Raw genomic sequence first — 25,059 nt, forward strand, 5'->3', positions numbered from 1 at the left:
GTAGCTACGTCCATAACAGTGATGTCTGCCTCCTGGCAGTGCTGTATCTACATCCATAACAGTGATGTCTGCCTCCTGTAATAACAGTGATGTCTGCCTCCTGACAGTGCTGTAGCTACGTCCATAACAGTGATGTCTGCCTCCTGACAGTGCTGTATCTACGTCCATAACAGTGATGCCTGCCTGTAACAGTGCTGTATCTACGTCCATAACAGTGATGTCTGCCTCCTGACAGTGCTGTATCTACGTCCATAACAGTGATGCCTGCCTGTAACAGTGCTGTATCTACGTCCATAACAGTGATGTCTGCCTCCTGACAGTGCTGTATCTACGTCCATAACAGTGATGCCTGCCTGTAACAGTGCTGTATCTACGTCCATAACAGTGATGTCTGCCTCCTGACAGTGCTGTATCTACGTCCATAACAGTGATGCCTGCCTGTAACAGTGCTGTATCTACGTCCATAACAGTGATGTCTGCCTGTAACAGTGCTGTATCTACGTCCATAACAGTGATGTCTGCCTCCTGACAGTGCTGAAGCTACGTCCATAACAGTGATGCCTGCCTGTAACAGTGCTGTATCTACGTCCATAACAGTGATGTCTGCCTCCTGACGGTGCTGTATCTACGTCCATAACAGTGATGTCTGCCTCCTGACAGTGCTGTATCTACGTCCATAACAGTGATGTCTGCCTCCTGACAGTGCTGTATCTACGTCCATAACAGTGATGTCTGCCTCCTGACAGTGTGATGTCTGCCTCCTGACAGTGCTGTATCTACGTCCATAACAGTGATGCCTGCCTGTAACAGTGCTGTATCTACGATAACAGTGATGCCTGCCTGTAACAGTGCTGTATCTACGTCCATAACAGTGATGTCTGCCTGTAACAGTGCTGTATCTACGTCCATAACAGTGATGTCTGCCTCCTGTGACAGTGCTGTATCTACGTCCATAACAGTGATGCCTGCCTGTAACAGTGCTGTATCTACGTCCATAACAGTGATGCCTGCCTGTAACAGTGCTGTATCTACGTCCATAACAGTGATGTCTGCCTCCTGACAGTGCTGTATCTACGTCCATAACAGTGATGCCTGCCTGTAACAGTGCTGTATCTACGTCCATAACAGTGATGCCTGCCTGTAACAGTGCTGTATCTACGTCCATAACAGTGATGTCTGCCTGTAACAGTGCTGTATCTACGTCCATAACAGTGATGTCTGCCTCCTGTGACAGTGCTGTATCTACGTCCATAACAGTGATGCCTGCCTGTAACAGTGCTGTATCTACGTCCATAACAGTGATGCCTGCCTGTAACAGTGCTGTATCTACGTCCATAACAGTGATGCCTGCCTGTAACAGTGCTGTATCTACGTCCATAACAGTGATGTCTGCCTGTAACAGTGCTGTATCTACGTCCATAACAGTGATGTCTGCCTCCTGACAGTGCTGTATCTACGTCCATAACAGTGATGTCTGCCTCCTGACAGTGCTGTATCTACGTCCATAACAGTGATGTCTGCCTCCTGACAGTGCTGTATCTACATCCATAACAGTGATGTCTGCCTCCTGGCAGTGCTGTATCTACGTCCATAACAGTGATGTCTGCCTCCTGACAGTGCTGTATCTACATCCATAACAGTGATGTCTGCCTCCTGACAGTGCTGTATCTACGTCCATAACAGTGATGTCTGCCTCCTGACAGTGCTGTATCTAGTGTGATGTCTGCCTCCTGTATGCTGTAGCCACGTCCATAACAGTGATGTCTGCCTCCTGACAGTGCTGTATCTACGTCCATAACAGTGATGTCTGCCTCCTGATCTACGTCCATAACAGTGCTGTGCTGTATCTACGTCCATAACAGTGATGTCTGCCTCCTGGCAGTGCTGTATCTACGTCCATAACAGTGATGTCTGCCTCCTGACAGTGCTGTATCTACGTCCATAACAGTGATGTCTGCCTGTAACAGTGCTGTATCTACGTCCATAACAGTGATGTCTGCCTCCTGACAGTGCTGTATCTACGTCCATAACAGTGATGTCTGCCTCCTGACAGTGCTGTATCTACGTCCATAACAGTGATGTCTGCCTGTAACAGTGCTGTATCTACGTCCATAACAGTGATGTCTGCCTGACAGTGCTGTATCTACGTCCATAACAGTGATGTCTGCCTCCTGGCAGTGCTGTATCTACGTCCATAACAGTGATGTCTGCCTCCTGCCTGTATCTACATAACAGTGATGTCTGCCTACAGTGCTGTATCTACGTCCATAACAGTGATGTCTGCCTCCTGACAGTGCTGTATCTACGTCCATAACAGTGATGTCTGTATGCTGTATCTACGTCCATAACAGTGATGTCTGCCTGTAACAGTGCTGTATCTACGTCCATAACAGTGATGCTGTATCTACGTCCATAACAGTGATGTCTGCCTCCTGACAGTGCTGTATCTACGTCCATAACAGTGATGCCTGCCTGTAACAGTGCTGTATCTACGTCCATAACAGTGATGCCTGCCTGTAACAGTGCTGTATCTACGTCCATAACAGTGATGCCTGCCTGTAACAGTGCTGTATCTACGTCCATAACAGTGATGCCTGCCTGTAACAGTGCTGTATCTACGTCCATAACAGTGATGTCTGCCTGTAACAGTGCTGTATCTACGTCCATAACAGTGATGTCTGCCTCCTGACAGTGCTGTATCTACGTCCATAACAGTGATGTCTGCCTCCTGTAACTGTGCTGTAGCCACGTCCATAACAGTGATGTCTGCCTCCTGGCAGTGCTGTATCTACGTCCATAACAGTGATGTCTGCCTCCTGACAGTGCTGTATCTACGTCCATAACAGTGATGTCTGCCTCCTGACAGTGCTGTATCTACGTCCATAACAGTGATGTCTGCCTCCTGGCATTGCTGTATCTACGTCCATAACAGTGATGTCTGCCTCCTGACAGTGCTGTATCTACATCCATAACAGTGATGTCTGCCTCCTGGCAGTGCTGTATCTAGTCCATAACAGTGATGTCTGCCTCCTGTAACAGTGCTGTAGCCACGTCCATAACAGTGATGTCTGCCTCCTGACAGTGCTGTATCTACGTCCATAACAGTGATGTCTGCCTCCTGGCAGTGCTGTATCTACGTCCATAACAGTGATGTCTGCCTCCTGACAGTGCAGTCCATAACAGTGATGTCTGCATGTAACAGTGCTGTATCTAAGTCCATAACAGTGATGTCTGCCACCTGACAGTGCTGTATCTACATCCATAACAGTGATGTCTGCCTCCTGACAGTGCTGTATCTATGTCCATAACAGTGATGTCTGCCTCCTGACGGTGCTGTATCTACGTCCATAACAGTGATGTCTGCCTGTAACAGTGCTGTATCTACGTCCATAACAGTGATGTCTGCCTCCTGACAGTGCTGTATCTACGTCCATAACAGTGATGTCTGCCTCCTGGCAGTGCTGTATCAGTGTGATGTCTGTCCTGGTAGTGCTGTATCGTCCATAACAGTGATGTCTGCCTCCTGACAGTGCTGTATCTACGTCCATAACAGTGATGTCTGCCTCCTGACAGTGCTGTATCTACGTCCATAACAGTGATGTCTGCCTCCTGACAGTGCTGTATCTACGTCCATAACAGTGATGTCTGCCTGTAACCTGTATCTACAGTGCTGTATCTACGTCCATAACAGTGATGTCTGCCTCCTGGCGGTGCTGTATCTACGTCCATAACAGTGATGTCTGCCTGTAACTGTGCTGTATCTACATCCATAACAGTGATGTCTGCCTCCTGACAGTGCTGTATCTACGTCCATAACAGTGATGTCTGCCTCCTGATCTACGTCCATAACAGTGATGTCTGTCCTGACAGTGCTGTATCTACGTCCATAACAGTGATGTCTGCCTCCTAGCAGTGCTGTATCTACGTCCATAACAGTGATGTCTGCCTCCTGACAGTGCTGTATCTACGTCCATAACAGTGATGTCTGCCTCCTTACAGTGCTGTATCTACGTCCATAACAGTGATGTCTGCCTCCTGACAGTGCTGTATCTACGTCCATAACAGTGATGTCTGCCTCCTGGCAGTGCTGTATCTACGTCCATAACAGTGATGTCTGCCTCCTGACAGTGCTGTATCTACGTCCATAACAGTGATGTCTGCCTCCTGACAGTGCTGTATCTACGTCCATAACAGTGATGTCTGCCTCCTGACAGTGCTGTATCTACGTCCATAACAGTGATGTCTGCCTCCTGACGGTGCTGTATCTACGTCCATAACAGTGATGTCTGCCTGTAACAGTGCTGTATCTACGTCCATAACAGTGATGTCTGCCTGTAACAGTGCTGTATCTACGTCCATAACAGTGATGTCTGCCTCCTGGCGGTGCTGTATCTACGTCCATAACAGTGATGTCTGCCTGTAACTGTGCTGTATCTACATCCATAACAGTGATGTCTGCCTGTAACAGTGCTGTATCTACGTCCATAACAGTGATGTCTGCCTGTAACAGTGCTGTATCTACGTCCATAACAGTGATGTCTGCCTCCTGACGGTGCTGTATCTACGTCCATAACAGTGATGTCTGCCTGTAACTGTGCTGTATCTACATCCATAACAGTGATGTCTGCCTCCTGACCTGTATCTACGTCCATAACAGTGATGTCTGCCTCCTGGCGGTGCTGTATCTACGTCCATAACAGTGATGTCTGCCTGTAACTGTGCTGTATCTACATCCATAACAGTGATGTCTGCCTCCTGACAGTGCTGTATCTACGTCCATAACAGTGATGTCTGCCTCCTGACGTGCTGTATCTACGTCCATAACAGTGATGTCTGCCTGTAACAGTGCTGTATCTACATCCATAACAGTGATGTCTGCCTCCTGACGGTGCTGTATCTACATAACAGTGATGTCTGCCTATGCTGTATCTACATCCATAACAGTGATGTCTGCCTCCTGGCAGTGCTGTATCTACGTCCATAACAGTGATGTCTGCCTGTAACAGTGCTGTATCTACGTCCATAACAGTGATGTCTGCCTGTAACAGTGCTGTATCTACGTCTGCCTCCTGACAGTGCTGTATCTACGTCCATAACAGTGATGTCTGCCTGTAACAGTGCTGTATCTACTTCCATAACAGTGATGTCTGCCTCCTGACTGTGCTGTATCTACGTCCATAACAGTGATGTCTGCCTCCTGGCAGTGCTGTATCTACGTCCATAACAGTGATGTCTGCCTCCTGGCGGTGCTGTATCTACGTCCATAACAGTGATGTCTGCCTCCTGGCGGTGCTGTATCTACATCCATAACAGTGATGTCTGCCTCCTGGCAGTGCTGTATCTACGTCCATAACAGTGATGTCTGCCTCCTGGCAGTGCTGTATCTACGTCCATAACAGTGATGTCTGCCTGTAACAGTGCTGTATCTACGTCCATAACAGTGATGTCTGCCTGTAACAGTGCTGTATCTACGTCCATAACAGTGATGTCTGCCTCCTGACAGTGCTGTATCTACGTCCATAACAGTGATGTCTGCCTCCTGTAACAGTGCTGTAGCCACGTCCATAACAGTGATGTCTGCCTCCTGACAGTTCTGTATCTACATCCATAACAGTGATGTCTGCCTCCTGGCAGTGCTGTATCTACGTCCATAACAGTGATGTCTGCCTCCTGACAGTGCTGTATCTACATCCATAACAGTGATGTCTGCCTCCTGGCAGTGCTGTATCTACGTCCATAACAGTGATGTCTGCCTCCTGACAGTGCTGTATCTACGTCCATAACAGTGATGTCTGCCTCCTGACAGTTCTGTAACTACATCCATAACAGTGATGTCTGCCTCCTGGCAGTGCTGTATCTACGTCCATAACAGTGATGTCTGCCTCCTGACAGTGCTGTATCTACGTCCATAACAGTGATGTCTGCATGTAACAGTGCTGTATCTACGTCCATAACAGTGATGTCTGCCTCCTGACAGTGCTGTATCTACAGTGCTGCCTATCAGTGCTGTATCTATGTCCATAACAGTGATGTCTGCCTCCTGACGGTGCTGTATCTACGTCCATAACAGTGATGTCTGCCTGTAACAGTGCTGTATCTACGTCCATAACAGTGATGTCTGCCTCCTGACAGTGCTGTATCTACGTCCATAACAGTGATGTCTGCCTCCTGGCAGTGCTGTATCTACGTCCATAACAGTGATGTCTGCCTCCTGGTAGTGCTGTATCTACGTCCATAACAGTGATGTCTGCCTCCTGACAGTGCTGTATCTACGTCCATAACAGTGATGTCTGCCTCCTGACAGTGCTGTATCTACGTCCATAACAGTGATGTCTGCCTCCTGACGGTGCTGTATCTACGTCCATAACAGTGATGTCTGCCTGTAACAGTGCTGTATCTACGTCCATAACAGTGATGTCTGCCTGTAACAATGCTGTATCTACATCCATAACAGTGATGTCTGCCTCCTGACAGTGCATAACAGTGATGTCTGCCTGTAACTGTGCCATCCAAACAGTGATGTCTGCCTCCTGACAGTGCTGTATCTACGTCCATAACAGTGATGTCTGCCTCCCAGCAGTGCTGTATCTACGTCCATAACAGTGATGTCTGCCTCTAACTGTGCTGTATCTACATCCATAACAGTGATGTCTGCCTCCTGACAGTGCTGTATCTACGTCCATAACTGAGATGTCTGCCTCCTAGCAGTGCTGTATCTACGTCCATAACAGTGATGTCTGCCTCCTTACAGTGCTGTATCTACGTCCATAACAGTGATGTCTGCCTCCTGACAGTGCTGTATCTACGTCCATAACAGTGATGTCTGCCTCCTGGCAGTGCTGTATCTACGTCCATAACAGTGATGTCTGCCTCCTGACAGTGCTGTATCTACGTCCATAACAGTGATGTCTGCCTCCTGACAGTGCTGTATCTACATCCATAACAGTGATGTCTGCCTCCTGACAGTGCTGTATCTACGTCCATAACAGTGATGTCTGCCTCCTGACGGTGCTGTATCTACGTCCATAACAGTGATGTCTGCCTGTAACAGTGCTGTATCTACGTCCATAACAGTGATATCTGCCTGTAACAGTGCTGTATCTACGTCCATAACAGTGATGTCTGCCTCCTGGCGGTGCTGCATCTACGTCCATAACAGTGATGTCTGCCTGTAACAGTGCTGTATCTACATCCATAACAGTGATGTCTGCCTGTAACAGTGCTGTATCTACGTCCATAACAGTGATGTCTGCCTGTAACAGTGCTGTATCTACATCCATAACAGTGATGTCTGCCTCCTGACGGTGCTGTATCTACGTCCATAACAGTGATGTCTGCCTGTAACAGTGCTGTATCTACATCCATAACAGTGATGTCTGCCTCCTGACGGTGCTGTATCTACGTCCATAACAGTGATGTCTGCCTCCTGGCAGTGCTGTATCTAAGTCCATAACAGTGATGTCTGCCTGCTGACAGTGCTGTATCTACATCCATAACAGTGATGTCTGCCTCCTGACAGTGCTGTATCTACGTCCATAACAGTGATGTCTGCCTCCTGACGGTGCTGTATCTACGTCCATAACAGTGATGTCTGCCTGTAGCAGTGCTGTATCTACATCCATAACAGTGATGTCTGCCTCCTGACGGTGCTGTATCTACGTCCATAACAGTGATGTCTGCCTGTAGCAGTGCTGTATCTACATCCATAACAGTGATGTCTGCCTCCTGGCAGTGCTGTATCTACGTCCATAACAGTGATGTCTGCCTGTAACAGTGCTGTATCTACGTCCATAACAGTGATGTCTGCCTGTAACAGTGCTGTATCTACATAAATAACAGTGATGTCTGCCTCCTGACAGTGCTGTATCTACGTCCATAACAGTGATGTCTGCCTGTAACAGTGCTGTATCTACTTCCATAACAGTGATGTCTGCCTCCTGACTGTGCTGTATCTACGTCCATAACAGTGATGTCTGCCTCCTGGCGGTGCTGTATCTACGTCCATAACAGTGATGTCTGCCTGTAGCAGTGCTGTATCTACATCCATAACAGTGATGTCTGCCTCCTGGCAGTGCTGTATCTACGTCCATAACTGTGATGTCTGCCTCCTGGCGGTGCTGTATCTACGTCCATAACAGTGATGTCTGCCTGTAACAGTGCTGTATCTACGTCCATATCAGTGATGTCTGCCTGTAACAGTGCTGTATCTACATCCATAACAGTGATGTCTGCCTCCTGGCGGTGCTGTATCTACGTCCATAACAGTGATGTCTGCCTGTAACAGTGCTGTATCTACGTCCATAACAGTGATGTCTGCCTCCTGACAGTGCTGTATCTACGTCCATAACAGTGATGTCTGCCTCCTGACAGTGCTGTATCTACGTCCATAACAGTGATGTCTGCCTCCTGACGGTGCTGTATCTACATCCATAACAGTGATGTCTGCCTGTAACAGTGCTGTATCTACATCCATAACAGTGATGTCTGCCTCCTGGCGGTGCTGTATCTACATCCATAACAGTGATGTCTGCCTCCTGGTGGTGCTGTATCTACATCCATAACAGTGATGTCTGCCTGTAACAGTGCTGTATCTACATCCATAACAGTGATGTCTGCCTCCTGGCAGTGCTGTATCTACGTCCATAACAGTGATGTCTGCCTGGAACAGTGCTGTATCTACGTCCATAACAGTTAATTCTGCCTGTAACAGTGCTGTATCTACGTTCATAACAGTGATGTCTGCCTGTAACAGTGCTGTATCTACGTCCATAACAGTGATGTCTGCCTGTAACAGTGCTGTATCTACATCCATAACAGTGATGTCTGCCTCCTGACAGTGCTGTATCTACATCCATAACAGTGATGTCTGCCTCCTGGCAGTGCTGTATCTACGTCCATAACAGTGATGTCTGCCTCCTGACAGTGCTGTAGCTACGTCCATAACAGTGATGTCTGCCTCCGGTTAGTGCTGTATCGACTTCCATAACAGTGATGTCTGCCTCCTGACAGTGCTGTGTCTACGTCCATAACAGTGATGTCTGCTTCCTGACAGTGCTGTAGCTACGTCCATAACAGTGATGTCTGCCTCCTGACGGTGCTGTAGCTACGTCCATAACAGTGATGTCTGCCTCCTGACAGTGCTGTAGCTACGTCCATAACAGTGATGTCTGCCTCCTGACAGTGCTGTAGCTACATCCATAACAGTGATGTCTGCCTCCTGACAGTGCTGTATCTACATCCATAACAGTGATGTCTGCCTGTAACAGTGCTGTATCTACGTCCATAACAGTGATGTCTGCCTCCTGACAGTGCTGTATCTACGTCCATAACAGTGATGTCTGCCTCCTGACAGTGCTGTAGCTACGTCCATAACAGTGATGTCTGCCTCCTGACAGTGCTGTATCTACGTCCATAACAGTGATGTCTGCCTGTAACAGTGCTGTATCTACATCCATAACAGTGATGTCTGCCTCCTGACAGTGCTTTATCTACATCCATAACAGTGATGTCTGCCTCCTGACAGTGCTGTATCTACGTCCACAACAGTGATGTCTGCCTCCTGACAGTGCTGTATCTATGTCCATAACAGTGATGTCTGCCTCCTGACAGTGCTGTATCTACGTCCATAACAGTGATGTCTGCCTCCTGACAGTGCTGTATCTACGTCCATAACAGTAATGTCTGCCTCCTGACAGTGCTGTATCTACGTCCATAACAGTGATGTCTGCCTCCTGACAGTGCTGTATCTACGTCCATAACAGTGATGTCTGCCTCCCGACAGTGCTGTAGCTACGTCCATAACAGTGATGTCTGCCTCCTGACAGTGCTGTAGCTACGTCCATAACAGTGATGTCTGCCTGTAACAGTGCTGTATCTACGTCCATAACAGTGATGTCTGCCTCCTGACAGTGCTGTAGCTACGTCCATAACAGTGATGTCTGCCTGTAACAGCGCTGTATCTACGTCCATAACAGTGATGTCTGCCTCCTGACAGTGCTGTATCTACGTCCATAACAGTGATGTCTGCCTCCTGACAGTGCTGTAGCTTCATCCATAACAGTGATGTCTGCCTCCTGACAGTGCTGAAGCTACGTCCATAACAGTGATGTCTGCCTCCTGACAGTGCTGTATCTACGTCCATAACAGTGATGTCTGCCTCCTGACAGTGCTGTATCTACATCCATAACAGTGATGTCTGCCTCCTGACAGTGCTGTATCTACGTCCATAACAGTGATGTCTGCCTGTAACAGTGCTGTATCTACGTCCATAACAGTGATGTCTGCCTCCTGACAGTGCTGTATCTACGTCCATAACAGTGATGTCTGCCTCCTGACGGTGCTGTATCTACGTCCATAACAGTGATGTCTGCCTGTAGCAGTGCTGTATCTACATCCATAACAGTTATGTCTGCCTCCTGACGGTGCTGTATCTACGTCCATAACAGTGATGTCTGCCTGTAGCAGTGCTGTATCTACATCCATAACAGTGATGTCTGCCTCCTGGCAGTGCTGTATCTACGTCCATAACAGTGATGTCTGCCTGTAACAGTGCTGTATCTACATCCATAACAGTGATGTCTGCCTGTAACAGTGCTGTATCTACATAAATAACAGTGATGTCTGCCTCCTGACAGTGCTGTATCTACGTCCATAACAGTGATGTCTGCCTGTAACAGTGCTGTATCTACTTCCATAACAGTGATGTCTGCCTCCTGACTGTGCTGTATCTTCGTCCATAACAGTGATGTCTGCCTCCTGGCAGTGCTGTATCTACGTCCATAACAGTGATGTCTGCCTCCTGGCGGTGCTGTATCTACGTCCATAACAGTGATGTCTGCCTATCTGTATCGTCCATAACAGTGATGTCTGCCTCCTGGCAGTGCTGTATCTACGTCCATAACTGTGATGTCTGCCTCCTGGCGGTGCTGTATCTACGTCCATAACAGTGATGTCTGCCTGTAACAGTGCTGTATCTACGTCCATATCAGTGATGTCTGCCTGTAACAGTGCTGTATCTACATCCATAACAGTGATGTCTGCCTCCGTTCGGTGCTGTATCTACGTCCATAACAGTGATGTCTGCCTGTAATAGTGCTGTATCTACGTCCATAACAGTGATGTCTGCCTCCTGACGGTGCTGTATCTACGTCCATAACAGTGATGTCTGCCTGTAACAGTGCTGTATCTACATCCATAACAGTGATGATGTGTATCTACGTCCATAACTGTGATGTCTGCCTCCTGGCGGTGCTGTATCTACGTCCATAACAGTGATGTCTGCCTGTAACAGTGCTGTATCTACGTCCATATCAGTGATGTCTGCCTGTAACAGTGCTGTATCTACATCCATAACAGTGATGTCTGCCTCCTGCAGTGCTGTATCTACGTCCATAACAGTGATGTCTGCCTCCTGTATCTACATAACAGTGATGTCTGTACAGTGCTGTATCTACGTCCATAACAGTGATGTCTGCCTCCTGACAGTGCTGTATCTACGTCCATAACAGTGATGTCTGCCTCCTGACGGTGCTGTATCTACATCCATAACAGTGATGTCTGGCTGTAACAGTGCTGTATCTACATCCATAACAGTGATGTCTGCCTCCTGGCGGTGCTGTATCTACATCCATAACAGTGATGTCTGCCTCCTGGCTGTGCTGTATCTACGTCCATAACAGTGATGTCTGCCTCCTGTAACAGTGCTGTATCTACATCCATAACAGTGATGTCTGCCTCCTGACAGTGCTGTATCTACTGTGATGTCTGCCTCCTTACAGTGCTGTATCCATCCATAACAGTGATGTCTGCCTCCTGGCAGTGCTGTATCTACATCCATAACAGTGATGTCTGCCTCCTGGCAGTGCTGTATCTACATCCATAACAGTGATGTCTGCCTCCTGACAGTGCTGTATCTACATCCATAACAGTGATGTCTGCCTCCTGACAGTGCTGTATCTACGTCCATAACAGTGATGTCTGCCTGGACAGTGCTGTATCTACGTCCATAACTGTGTTGTCTGCCTGTAACAGTGCTGTATCTACGTCCATAACAGTGATGTCTGCCTCCTGACAGTGCTGTATCTACGTCCATAACAGTGATGTCTGCCTCCTGACAGTGCTGTATCTACGTCCATAACAGTGATGTCTGCCTCCTGACAGTGCTGTATCTACATCCATAACAGTGATGTCTGCCTCCTGACAGTGCTGTATCTACATCCATAACAGTGATGTCTGCCTCCTGACAGTGCTGTATCTACGTCCATAACAGTGATGTCTGCCTCCTGACAGTGCTGTATCCAAGTCCATAACAGTGATGTCTGCCTCCTGAACAGTGCTGTATGCTGTACTTCCATAACAGTGATGTCTGCCTCCTGACAGTGCTGTATCTACATCCATAACAGTGATGTCTGCCTGCCTGTAACAGTGCTGTATCTACTCCCATAACAGTGATGTCTGCCTCCTGACAGTGCTGTATCTACGTCCATAACAGTGATGTCTGCCTGCTGACAGTGCTGTAGCTACATCCATAACAGTGATGTCTGCCTCCTGACAGTGCTGAAGCTACGTCCATAACAGTGATGTCTGCCTCCTGACAGTGCTGTATCTACGTCCATAACAGTGATGTCTGCCTCCTGACAGTGCTGTATCTAAGTCCATAACAGTGATGTCTGCCTCCTGACAGTGCTGTATCTATGTCCATAACAGTGATGTCTGCCTCCTGACAGTGCTGTAGCTACGTCCATAACAGTGATGTCTGCCTGTAACAGTGCTGTATCTACGTCCATAACAGTGATGTCTGCCTCCTGACAGTGCTGTATCTACGTCCATAACAGTGATGTCTGCCTCCTGACGGTGCTGTATCTACATCCATAACAGTGATGCCTGCCTACCTGTAACAGTGCTGTATCTACTTCCATAACAGTGATGTCTGCCTCCTGACAGTGCTGTATCTACGTCCATAACAGTGATGTCTGCCTGCCTGTAACAGTGCTGTATCTACATCCATAACAGTGATGTCTGCCTGTAACAGTGCTGTATCTATGTCCATAACAGTGATGTCTGCCTCCTGACAGTGCTGTATCTATGTCCATAACAGTGATGTCTGCCTCCTGACATTGCTGTATCTACGTCCATAACAGTGATGTCTGCCTCCTGACAGTGCTGTATCTACGTCCATAACAGTGATGTCTGCCTCCTGACAGTGCTGTATCTACATCCATAACAGTGATGTCTGCCTCCTGACAGTGCTGTATCTACGTCCATAACAGTGATGTCTGCCTCCTGACAGTGCTGTATCCAAGTCCATAACAGTGATGTCTGCCTCCTGACAGTGCTGTATCCAAGTCCATAACAGTGATGCCTGCCTCCTGACAGTGCTGTATCTACTTCCATAACAGTGATGTCTGCCTCCTGACAGTGCTGTATCTACATCCATAACAGTGATGCCTGCCTGCCTGTAACAGTGCTGTATCTACTTCCATAACAGTGATGTCTGCCTCCTGACAGTGCTGTATCTACGTCCATAACAGTGATGTCTGCCTGTAACAGTGCTGTATCTATGTCCATAACAGTGATGTCTGCCTCCTGACAGTGCTGAAGCTACGTCCATAACAGTGATGTCTGCCTCCTGACAGTGCTGTATCTACGTCCATAACAGTGATGTCTGCCTCCTGACAGTGCTGTATCAAAGTCCATAACAGTGATGTCTGCCTCCTGACAGTGCTGTATCTATGTCCATAACAGTGATGTCTGCCTCCTGACAGTGCTGTAGCTACGTCCATAACAGTGATGTCTGCCTGTAACAGTGCTGTATCTACGTCCATAACAGTGATGTCTGCCTCCTGACAGTGCTGTATCTACGTCCATAACAGTGATGTCTGCCTCCTGACGGTGCTGTATCTACATCCATAACAGTGATGCCTGCCTACCTGTAACAGTGCTGTATCTACTTCCATAACAGTGATGTCTGCCTCCTGACAGTGCTGTATCTACGTCCATAACAGTGATGTCTGCCTGCCTGTAACAGTGCTGTATCTACATCCATAACAGTGATGTCTGCCTGTAACAGTGCTGTATCTATGTCCATAACAGTGATGTCTGCCTCCTGACAGTGCTGAAGCTACGTCCATAACAGTGATGTCTGCCTCCTGACAGTGCTGTATCTATGTCCATAACAGTGATGTCTGCCTCCTGACAGTGCTGAAGCTACGTCCATAACAGTGATGTCTGCCTGTAACAGTGCTGTATCTACGTCCATAACAGTGATGTCTGCCTGCCTGTAACAGTGCTGTATCTACGTCCATAGCAGTGATGTCTGCCTCCTGACAGTGCTGTATCTATGTCCATAACAGTGATGTCTGCCTCCTGACAGTGCTGAAGCTACATCCATAACAGTGATGTCTGCCTCCTGACGGTGCTGTATCTACGTCCATAACAGTGATGTCTGCCTGCTGACAGTGCTGTAGCTATGTCCATAACAGTGATGTCTGCCTGCTGACAGTGATCACTAGCTATTCTGACTGTATTTGTCACAGCCTGCTACTGTATGCTTAGTAAAATAAAGGTGAAATAAAAACATACAAATACCTTTATTGTTACATGTGTCTCCCCGAGAGGCTGTGCACCAGTGAGGTTTCATTTCAAATTATGACATCCTCCCATTTTCTCCCATTGGTTTCATTTGACTAAAAAGAATGTGTGATGAAGCAGACATGGCTCTCAAGAGAAGACAGGCTATGTGCACACTGCCCACAAAATGAGGTGGAAACTGAACTGCACTGCCTAACCTCCTGTCCAATGTATGACCATATTAGAGAGACATATTTCCCTCAGATTACACAGACCCACAAAGATTTCGAAAACAAATCCAATTTTGATGAACTCACATATCTACTGGGTGAAATACCACAGTGTGCCATCACAGCAGCGAGATTTGTGACCTGCTGCCACAAGAAAAGGGCAACCAGTGAAGAACAAACACCATTGTAAATACAACACATATTTATTTATTTTCCCTTTTGTACTTTAACTATTTGCACATCATTACAAAACTGTATATAGACAGAATATGACATTTGAAATGTCTTTATTCTTTTGGAACTTTTGTGAGTGTAACGTTTAATGTTTATTTCAATTTTGTTTGTTACCTATTTCACTTGCTTTGGCAATGTAAAAATGTGTTTCCCATGCCAATAAAACCCATTAAATTGAATGCTCACTGACAGCAGCTAGCAATTCATGTGTTCACTCTAAAAGAGACGTGGTTGAAGTGTTTGGGCTTGACACATGTGATTCCCTTGCTCCATGTCCTTAAATACAAATATTATTTCAGAGTGGATGATCTGAGGTATATATCTTTGGCAAAATGGGAGTGTTTACTTCTAATAATGTCTATTCAGCCTGTATAACCCATCTATGCATGAAAAAGTAAATGCTTCTGAACTGTTCATTGATAATTTGGGGCGGCAGGTAGTTAGAGCGTTGAGCCAGTAACCAAAATGTTGCTGGATCAAATCCCTGAGCTGACAAGGTAAAGATCTGTTGTTCTGCCCCTGAACAAGGCGGTTAACCTTAACTGTTCCCCGGTAGGCCGTCATTGTAAATAAGATTTGTTTTTTAATTGACCTTCTTAGTTAAATAAGGGTTCAATTTAAAAAAAAAAATATATATATATATATATATATATATATATATATATAAATGATGGATGGTAGTAACCATATGACCAAATGGTCTACCTGAGCAGAAGCAAGTATTTATTAAGTAGCACCTATTTTATTTTTCCACATGGCTCTACTGAATTATCTTGATTGATTCCTCTGTCTGTGAGGAATTCCAGACTATAGAATTAACCTTTTACTGCAGTGGGCTAAATCAGGGTCACACAGAGTGATTATTGGTAGTCTTAAACAAATCTACCTTGACACCAAAGTATACACCTCATACACATGGTTATGGGCTTTAAAAGAAGACACCTGTACCATGTCAGATATAGATTTGAAATGTATTCCATTTTGAGTTTCCGTCCCAATATTGCACGAAGCAGACCAAATATTTAGTCATTTAAAAACCTGCTGTATGTAAAATACTGTGTACTATAGCTTGGAAAATAACTAAATATGACTCTGGAATACTGGTAATGAAATACTGGTATCATCCCAGCACTAATATTATCTCATATATCTCTATGTTCCAGACAACACTGCAGACCCAGTGCTCAAGCTTCAATCACCACGAGCAGATAGTTATGAAGGTCTATGTTTGACATAGGCTACCCATAATAATATTATGTCTCTATGTTCCAGACAACACTGTAGGGATCCGGACCCAGCGCTCGGGCTTCAACCGCCACGAGCAGAACGTCTACCTGCTGCCTATCCTGGTGGTGGATACCGGGCCTCCTGCTCTGAGCTCCACGGGCACCCTGACCATCCACGTGTGTGGCTGCGACCCAGAGGGCGCCATCCAGTCCTGCAATGCCACCGCCTACGTCATTAGCGCCTCACTCAGTCCCGGGGCCCTCATAGCCCTACTGGTCTGCATGCTCATACTCATAGGTAAGCAGCGACCAAACCCCTTCTTCATTGAGGTTGCCAACATAATAGTTATACAAGTGAAATTCCAGTCTATTTGGCACTTTAGGCAATCAAGCGCTCAAGGTTCTTGAAAGAAACAAATTATATTTGAACCCAGGTCTGAAAACATCTGTTGTAGCTCCCAAAGAAGTGAGCATTTATGTAGAGAAACTATGCACAAAACAAACACTATGACCTGTTGGTCTGCTTGTACAGTTTTGGGGCAACATAATTGCACACTTGTTGAGATTTCTGTCTATAATCAACTGTAAAGACACAAGCTGGGCATAGGATCAAATTGAAGGTTGCAGATTGTTTGTTGGGATAAAGTAAAGTATGGGATGTATGTTTACAACTGGCATTAATAAAAGGAAAGACATCTGCTCTGGATATCCCGATGGGGGTCTATAGGCACACAGAAAATGCTTTTGTTTTAAAACAGACAAATAGAGAGGTATACAGTATATAGCTGTAAAATATGATAATTATGCTGCAGGTATATCACATATGAAGTGCATTCAGAAAGTTCAGACCACTTGACTTTTTCCACATTTTCTTACATTTTCTTACGTTACGTCATTCTAACATGGATTAAATATATTTTTTCCTCATCAATCTACACACAATACCCTATAATGCATAAACAGGTTTTTAGAAATTGTAGCAAATGTATTCAAAATTAAAAACGTAAATATCATATTTACGTAAGTATTCAAACTATTTACTCAGTATTTTGTTGAAGTACCTTTGGCAGTGATTACAGCCTTGAGTCTTGGGTATGACGCTACAAGCTTGGGACACCTGTATTTGGGAGGTTTCTCCCATTCTTCTCTGCAGATCCTTTCTAGCTCTGTCAGGTTGGATGGGGAGCATCACTACGCAGCTATTTTCAGGTCTATCCAGAGATATTCGATCAGGTTTAAGGCTCTGGCTGGGCCACTCAAGAACATTCAGAGACTTGTCCCGAAGTCACTCCTGCGGCTTCCGTCTGGCCACTCTACCATAAAGACCTGATTGGTGGAGTGCTGCAGAGATGGTTGTCCTTCTGGAAGGCTCTCCCATCTCCACAGAGGAACTCTGGTGTTCTGTCAGAGTGACCATCAGGTTCTTAGTCACCTCCCTGACCAAGGCCATTCTCCCCCAATTGCTCAGTTTGGCTGGGTGGCCAGCTCTAGGAAGAGACTTGGTGTTTCCAAACTTCTTCCATTTAAGAATGATGGAGGCCACTGTGTTCTTGGGGACCTTCAATGATGTATAAATGTTTTGGCACCCTTCCCCAGATCTGTGCCTCAACACTATCCTGTCTCGGAGCTCTAAGGACAATTCCTTCAACCTCAGGACTTGGTTTTTGCTCTGACATGCACTGTCAACTGTGGGACCTTATATACACTGGTGGAATCCTACCAATTTGTAGAAGCATCTCAAGGATGATCAATGGAAACAAGATGCACCTGAGCTCAATGTCAAGTCTCATAGCAAATGGTCTGAATACTTATGTAAGTTAGGTATTTCTGTTAAAAGAAATTTCTCCAAAACCTGTTTTCACTTTTCATTATAAGGTATTGTGTTGTAGTTTGAGGGAAATGTTTTACATACAGTAACATAATGTATAAATAGTGAAAGGGTCTGAATCCCTTCCAAATGCACTGTATGAGTATATGGGAATTATTCAAAACAATGTGAAAAATATAGAGACCATTAGACCAATGTAAAATCTACCACTACCAATGTATCCTTCATTTTCTTATCCTTGTCTTAGTGTAGACAGTTCATGACGCAATCCCACCAAACAATATACCCCTATAGCTGTATCCCTCATTCATGAATTGCATATCTAAGATTTGTTTTACATTTATTGTCACCATTTCCTTATCCTTCCTTCAAGATTTCCTTATGCTTGACTAAGGAGAGACAGTTCATGATGCTATCCCACCAAACAGCACTTATCCAAATGTGTGGCACTTATCTGAACTATAAACCAAGTAGTACTAAAACTGACTGTATCACCCCACCACAACTAGGCTTTAATGGACAGTCCACCTTTTAGAGTTATTTTTTTCTCATCTCATGTAGAACAGGTGGAAAAACAAGGACAGATTACATAAAAGGGTGATGCATTTCTTTACTTTTCCATCTTTTCCCTTCAAACGGTTAACTGCTGATGTTGCAGTCAGGAAACTCAACCCCCTTTCACGAGAAAAAGTTTTGTCCAAGTGGAGAGTGTATACCATTCAATGATATCAAACCACTCTTCTCCCCAGAATATGGAGGTAGGGGGAGCTGAGTGGAGGGAGTGGGAGACCTAGAAGGAGGAGGAGGAGAGGGGGGGGGGGGATTGCTGCATCAGCCCTAACGTCCCCCTGGAACAACGCTCTTTAAATAGATAAGGCTTTCCAGACGTTCTCAGATACTAGCACTCACATGCACGACTCACAGCAGGAGTACTAGGCGAGAGAGGATTTTGGATTGTCATGTTTAAACATTTAATGAGTCGCTTGCCTCGTCAATATTGCTTGAAACATTCCTCTTTCGGCTGCGGTTGAAACGCAATAACGCAGTGTACATCGTTGTCAGTTTATTTTCGGTTCCCTCGTCTTACTTCACTAACATGTTTCACATCTTGTTTGTTTTGAATGATTGATGAACAGGCCGGGACTAGGTCCCTAAATGGCACCCTAGTCCCCATATAGGGCACTACCTTTGACCAGGACACTGGGATTGGGGGGCCATTTGGGACATACCTTAGGTCACCCGGGGTCTCTGAATCAGGGAAGGGGTATTGTTTTTAGGGTGGTTTTAATGAGAGTACGGTTAAAGTTATGCATCCGTTAACGTAAGCGTAGTGAGCTTAAAAAGCCATTTATATTTTATTCATTGTGGTTTTTAAAAGCCTTTTGGCCCTCAACCAACACATTATGGTTATGTACAATTCGTAAGGAGACAAGCTTCACTACAAAAAGCATTGGTTAAAAGGTACTGTGGTTTTGATGGTGCTATAGCTATTAGAGGTCAACCGATTATGATTTTTCAATGCCGATACCGATACCGATTATTGTATGACCAAGAAAAGCCGATACAGATTAATCGGCCAATTTTTTTAAATGTATTTGTAATAATGACAATGACAACAATACTGAATGAACACTTATTTTAACTTAATATAATACATAAATAAAACTCAATTTAGCCTCAAATAAATAATGAAACATGTTCAATTTGGTTTAAATAATGCAAAAACAAAGTGTTGGAGAAGAAAGTAAAAGTGCAATATGTGCCATGTAAAAAAGCTAACGTTTAAGTTCCTTGCTTTGAACATGAGAACATATGAAAACTGCTGGTTCCTTTTAACATGAGTCTTCAATATTCCAAGGTAAGAGGTTTTAGGTTGTAGTTAATATAGTATTTATAGGACTATTTCTCTATACCATTTGTATTTCATATACCTTTGGCTATTGGATGTTCTTATAGGCACTTTAGTATTGCCAGTGTAACAGTATAGCTTCTGTCCATCTCCTCGCCCCTACCTGGGCTCGAACCAGGAACACATTGTCAACAGCCACCTCGAAGCAGCGTTACCCATGCAGAGCAAGGGGAACAACTACTCCAAGTCTCAGAGCGAGTGACATTTGAAATGCTATTTGCGCACACCCCGCTAACTAGCTAAACATTTCACATGGGTTACACCAGCCTAATCTCGGGAGTTTATAAGCTTGAAGTCATAAACAGCTCAATGCTTGAAGCACAACGAAGAGCTGCTGGCAAAACGCACAAAAGTGCTGTTTGAATGAATGCTTACGAGCCTGCTGCTGCCTACCATCACTCAGTCAGACTGCTCTATCAAATATCAGATCATAGACTTAATTATAACATAATTACACACAGAAATATGAGCCTTTGGTCATCAATATGGTCGAATCCGGAAACTTATCATTTCGAAAACAAAACGTTTATTATTTCAGTGAAATACGGAACCGTTCTGTATTTTATCTAACGGGTGCAATCCCTCAGTCTCAATATTCCTGTTACATTGTACAACCTTCAATGTTATGTCATAATTACATACAATTCTGGCAAATTAGTTCGCAATGAGACAGGTGGCCCAAACTGTTGCATATACCCTGACTTTGCGTGTACTGAACGCAAGAGAAGTGACACAATTTCACCTGGTTAAAATTGCCTGCTAACCTGGATTTCTTTTAGCTAAATATGCAGGTTTAAAAATATATACTTTTGTGTATTGATTTTAAGAAAGGCATTGGTGTTTATGGTTAGGTACAGTCGTGCAACGATTGTGCTTTTTTTCACAAATGCGCTTTTGTTAAATCATCCCCTTCGTTGCATCGATTATATGCAACGCAGGACTCGCGAGATAAACTAGTAATATCAGCAACCATAGTGTAGTTAACTAGTGATTATGATTGATTGATTGTTTTTTATAAGATACGTTTAATGCTAGCTAGCATCTTACCTTGGCTTACTGCATTCGTAACAGGCAGTCTCCTCGTGGAGTGCAATGAGAGGCAGGTGGTTAGTGCGTTGGACTAGTTAACTGTAAGGTTGCAAGAATGAATCCCGGAGCTGACAAGGTAAACATCTGTCATTCTGCCCCTGAACAAGACAGTTAACCCACCATTCCTAGGCCATCATTGAAAATAAGAATGTGTTACTAACTGACTTGCCAAGTTAAATAAAGGTATAAAAAAAAAAAAAAAAGAATGGGCCAAATCGGTATTATGAAAACTTGAAATCGGCCCTAATTAATCGGCCATTCCAATTCGGTCGACCTCTAATTGCTATAGAGTATTTACAGTATTCCGTTTAGGTTGTGCTGTATTGAAACACATACAGTGCCTTCAGAGAGTATTTACACCCCTTAATTTTTTCCACATTTTGTTTTGTTACAGCCTTAATTTAAATTGAATTCAACTTAGATTTTGTGTGACTCGCCTAGACACTGGAATTATGTTTTTACAAATTAATTAAAAATGTTATTGCTGAAATGTCTTGAGTCAATAAGTATTCAGACCCTTTGTTATGGCAAATGCATAAAGAAGGAAAGACATTCCACAAATTAACTTTTAACAAGGCACGCCTGTTAATTGAAATGCATTAATTGAAACCTTATGAAGCTAGTTGAAAGAATGCCAAGAGTGTGCAAAGCTGTCATCAAGACAAAGGGTGGCTACTTTGAAGAATCTGAAATAAAAAATATATTTTGATTTAACACTTTTTTGGTTACTACATGATTCCATATGTGTTATTTCATAGTTTTGATGCTTTCACTATTATTCTACAATGTAGAACAAAGTGAAGATAAAGAAAAACCCTGGAATGAGTAGGTGTGTCCATACTTTTGACTGGTACTGTATTTTAAAATATATTATCATATTTTTAAATCCCATAAATGAACGTGACATAGATTTTAAAATATGTTATCATATATTTCAATAACATATGTCACATTTATGAAAACGGCAAATTCTTATATATTTCAACATATATGTGACATAAATGTACATATGTGTGGATACATATACGGGCATAAATGTTTGCACCATATATGGGCATATACTGTATGTTTCCACCATACATGGGCGTATACAGTGCCTTGCAAAAGTATTCGGCCCCCTTGAACTTTGCAACCTTTTGCCACATATCAAGCTTCAAACATAAAGATGTAAAACTCTATTTTTTGTGAAGAATCAACAACAAGTGGGACACAATCATGAAGTGGAACGACATTTATTGGATATTTCAAACTTTTTTAACAAATCCAAAACTGAAAAATTGGGCGTGCAAAATTATTCAGCCCCCTTAAAGTTAATACTTTGTAGCGCCACCTTTTGCTGCGATTACAGCTGTAAGTCGCTTGGGGTAGTCTCTATCAGTTTTGCACATCGAGAGACTGAAATGTTTTCCCATTCCTCCTTGCAAAACAGCTCGAGCTCAGTGAGGTTGGATGGAGAGCATTTGTGAACAGCAGTTTTCAGTTCTTTCCACAGATTCTCAATTGGATTCAGGTCTGGACTTTGACTTGGCCATTCTAACACCTGGATATGTTTATTTTTGAACCATTCCATTGTAGATTTTGCTTTATGTTTTGGATCATTGTCTTGTTGGAAGACACATCTCCGTCCCAGTCTCAGGTCTTTTGCAGACTCCATCAGGTTTTCTTCCAGAATGGTCCTGTATTTTGCTCCATCCATCTTCCCATCAATTTTAACCATCTTCCCTGTCCCTGCTGAAGAAAAGCAGGCCCAAACCATGATGCTGCCACCACCATGTTTGACAGTGGGTATGGTGTGTTCAGGGTGATGAGCTGTGTTGCTTTTACACCAAACATAACGTTTTGCATTGTTGCCAAAACGTTCAATTTTGGTTTCATCTGACCAGAGCACCTTCTTCCACATGTTTGGTGTGTCTCCCAGGTGGCTTGTGGCAAACTTTAAACAACACTTTTTATAGATATCTTTAAGAAATGGCTTTCTTCTTGCCACTCTTCCATAAAGGCCAGATTTGTGCAATATACGACTGATTGTTGTCCTATGGACAGAGTCTCCCACCTCAGCTGTAGATCTCTGCAGTTCATCCAGAGTGATCATGGGCCTCTTGGCTGCATCTCTGATCAGTCTTCTCCTTGTATGTGCTGAATGTTTAGAGGGACGGCCAGGTCTTGGTAGATTTGCAGTGGTCTGATACTCCTTCCATTTCAATATTATCGCTTGCACAGTGCTCCTTGGGATGTTTAAAGCTTGGGAAATCTTTTTGTATCCTAATCCGGCTTTAAACTTCTTCACAACATTATCTCGGACCTGCCTGGTGTGTTCCTTGTTCTTCATGATGCTCTCTGCGCTTTTAACGGACCTCTGAGACTATCACAGTGTAGGTGCATTTATACGGAGACTTGATTACACACAGGTGGATTGTATTTATCATCATTAGTCATTTAGGTCAACATTGGATCATTCAGAGATCCTCACTGAACTTCTGGAGAGAGTTTGCTGCACTGAAAGTAAAGGGGCTGAATAATTTTGCACGCCCAATTTTTCCGTTTTTGATTTGTTAAAAAAGTTTGAAATATCCAATAAATGTCGTTCCACTTCATGATTGTGTCCCACTTGTTGTCGATTCTTCATAAAAAATACAGTATGGGCATGCACTTTATGGGTATTTAATCCTAGTAAAAATTCCCTGTTTTAGGTCAGTTAGGATCACCACTAAATTTTAAGGATGTGAAATGTCAGAATAATAGTAGAGAGAATGATTTATATCAGCTTTTCTTTTTTTTCATCACATTCCCAGTGGGTCAGAAGTTTACATACACCCAATTAGTATTTGGTACCATTGCCTTTAAATTGTTTAAACTTCTTGTGGCTGCAATCCCGTTAACATGATGATATGACAACAGTCAGTGAAAGTGTAGGGCGCCAAATTCAAAACATCAAAAATCTCATAATTAAAAGTCCTCAAACATACATGTATCTTACACCGTTTTAAAGGTAGTCTTGTTGTTAATCCCACCACAGTGTCCGATTTCAAATAGGCTTTACGGTGAAAGCACTACAAATGATTATGTTAGGTGATCACCAAACCACAATTAAAACAGCCATTTTCCCAGCCAAAGAGGAGTCACAAAAAGCACAAATAGTGATAAAATTAATCACTAACCTTTGATGATCTTCATCAAATGAAACTCAAAGGACTTCATGTTACACAATACATGTATGTTTTGTTTGATGCAGTTCATATTTATCATAATATGAGTTTATATTGGTGAGTTACATTCACTAGTTCCAAAAACATCCAGTGATTTTGCATAGCCACATCATTCAACAGAAATACTCATCATAAATGTAGATGATAATACAAGTTATACACATGGAATTATAGACATACCCGCAACTGCTCTGTCTGATTTCAAAAAACTTTACAGAAAAAGCAAACCATGCAATAATCTGAGACGGCGCTAGAAGAAATAGTCACAATAGCCTCCATGTTGGCGTCAACATAAACAAGACATTACATGATAAATATTCCCTTTGTTTGTTTTGTTCGATAATGTCCGTTATTTATGTCCAAATACCTCCGTTTGTTAGCGCGTTTGGTATACATATCTAAACGCTCATTCTGGTCAGCGTTACGTCAGAAGTTATATTACAGGTTGAAGAAACATTTCAAACTTAGTACAGAATCAATCATTAGGATGTTTTTAACATAAAGCTTCAATAAAGTTCCAACCAGAGTATTCCTTTGTGTCTTGATGAGCAATGGAACGCAAGTGGATACCATGAGGAATGAGCGTGATCAGAAAATGGCTAACTGACAGATTCTGCTCTCATTCAGTCCCACAACACAGTAGAAGTCTCATTAATTTCTATAGATGGTTGACATCTAGTGGAACCCCTAGGAAGTGCAACATCATTAATGTCTCAAGAGGATTTCATTGGGAATTGTGGTGAATACATACGAAGCTCAGATTTCTCAC

The 25,059-nt window shown here is 44.0% G+C and overlaps 1 protein-coding gene across 4 annotated transcripts in view; it reads left to right on the forward strand.

The window, feature by feature from the left end:
- LOC135541381 (cadherin-22-like) overlaps positions 1-25,059 on the forward strand; it is a 276,477-nt gene that overhangs the window by 237,914 nt on the left and 13,504 nt on the right. For all 4 annotated transcript variants that reach the window (XM_064967581.1, XM_064967580.1, XM_064967583.1 and 1 more), the window contains one exon: positions 16,305-16,556. In XM_064967581.1, the coding sequence (XP_064823653.1) occupies positions 16,305-16,556 (252 nt within the window). The remainder of the gene's footprint in view (positions 1-16,304; positions 16,557-25,059) is intronic.

The sequence above is a fragment of the Oncorhynchus masou genome, chromosome 6 (genome assembly GCF_036934945.1).
Source record: "Oncorhynchus masou masou isolate Uvic2021 chromosome 6, UVic_Omas_1.1, whole genome shotgun sequence".
NCBI classification, from domain to species: domain Eukaryota; kingdom Metazoa; phylum Chordata; class Actinopteri; order Salmoniformes; family Salmonidae; genus Oncorhynchus; species Oncorhynchus masou.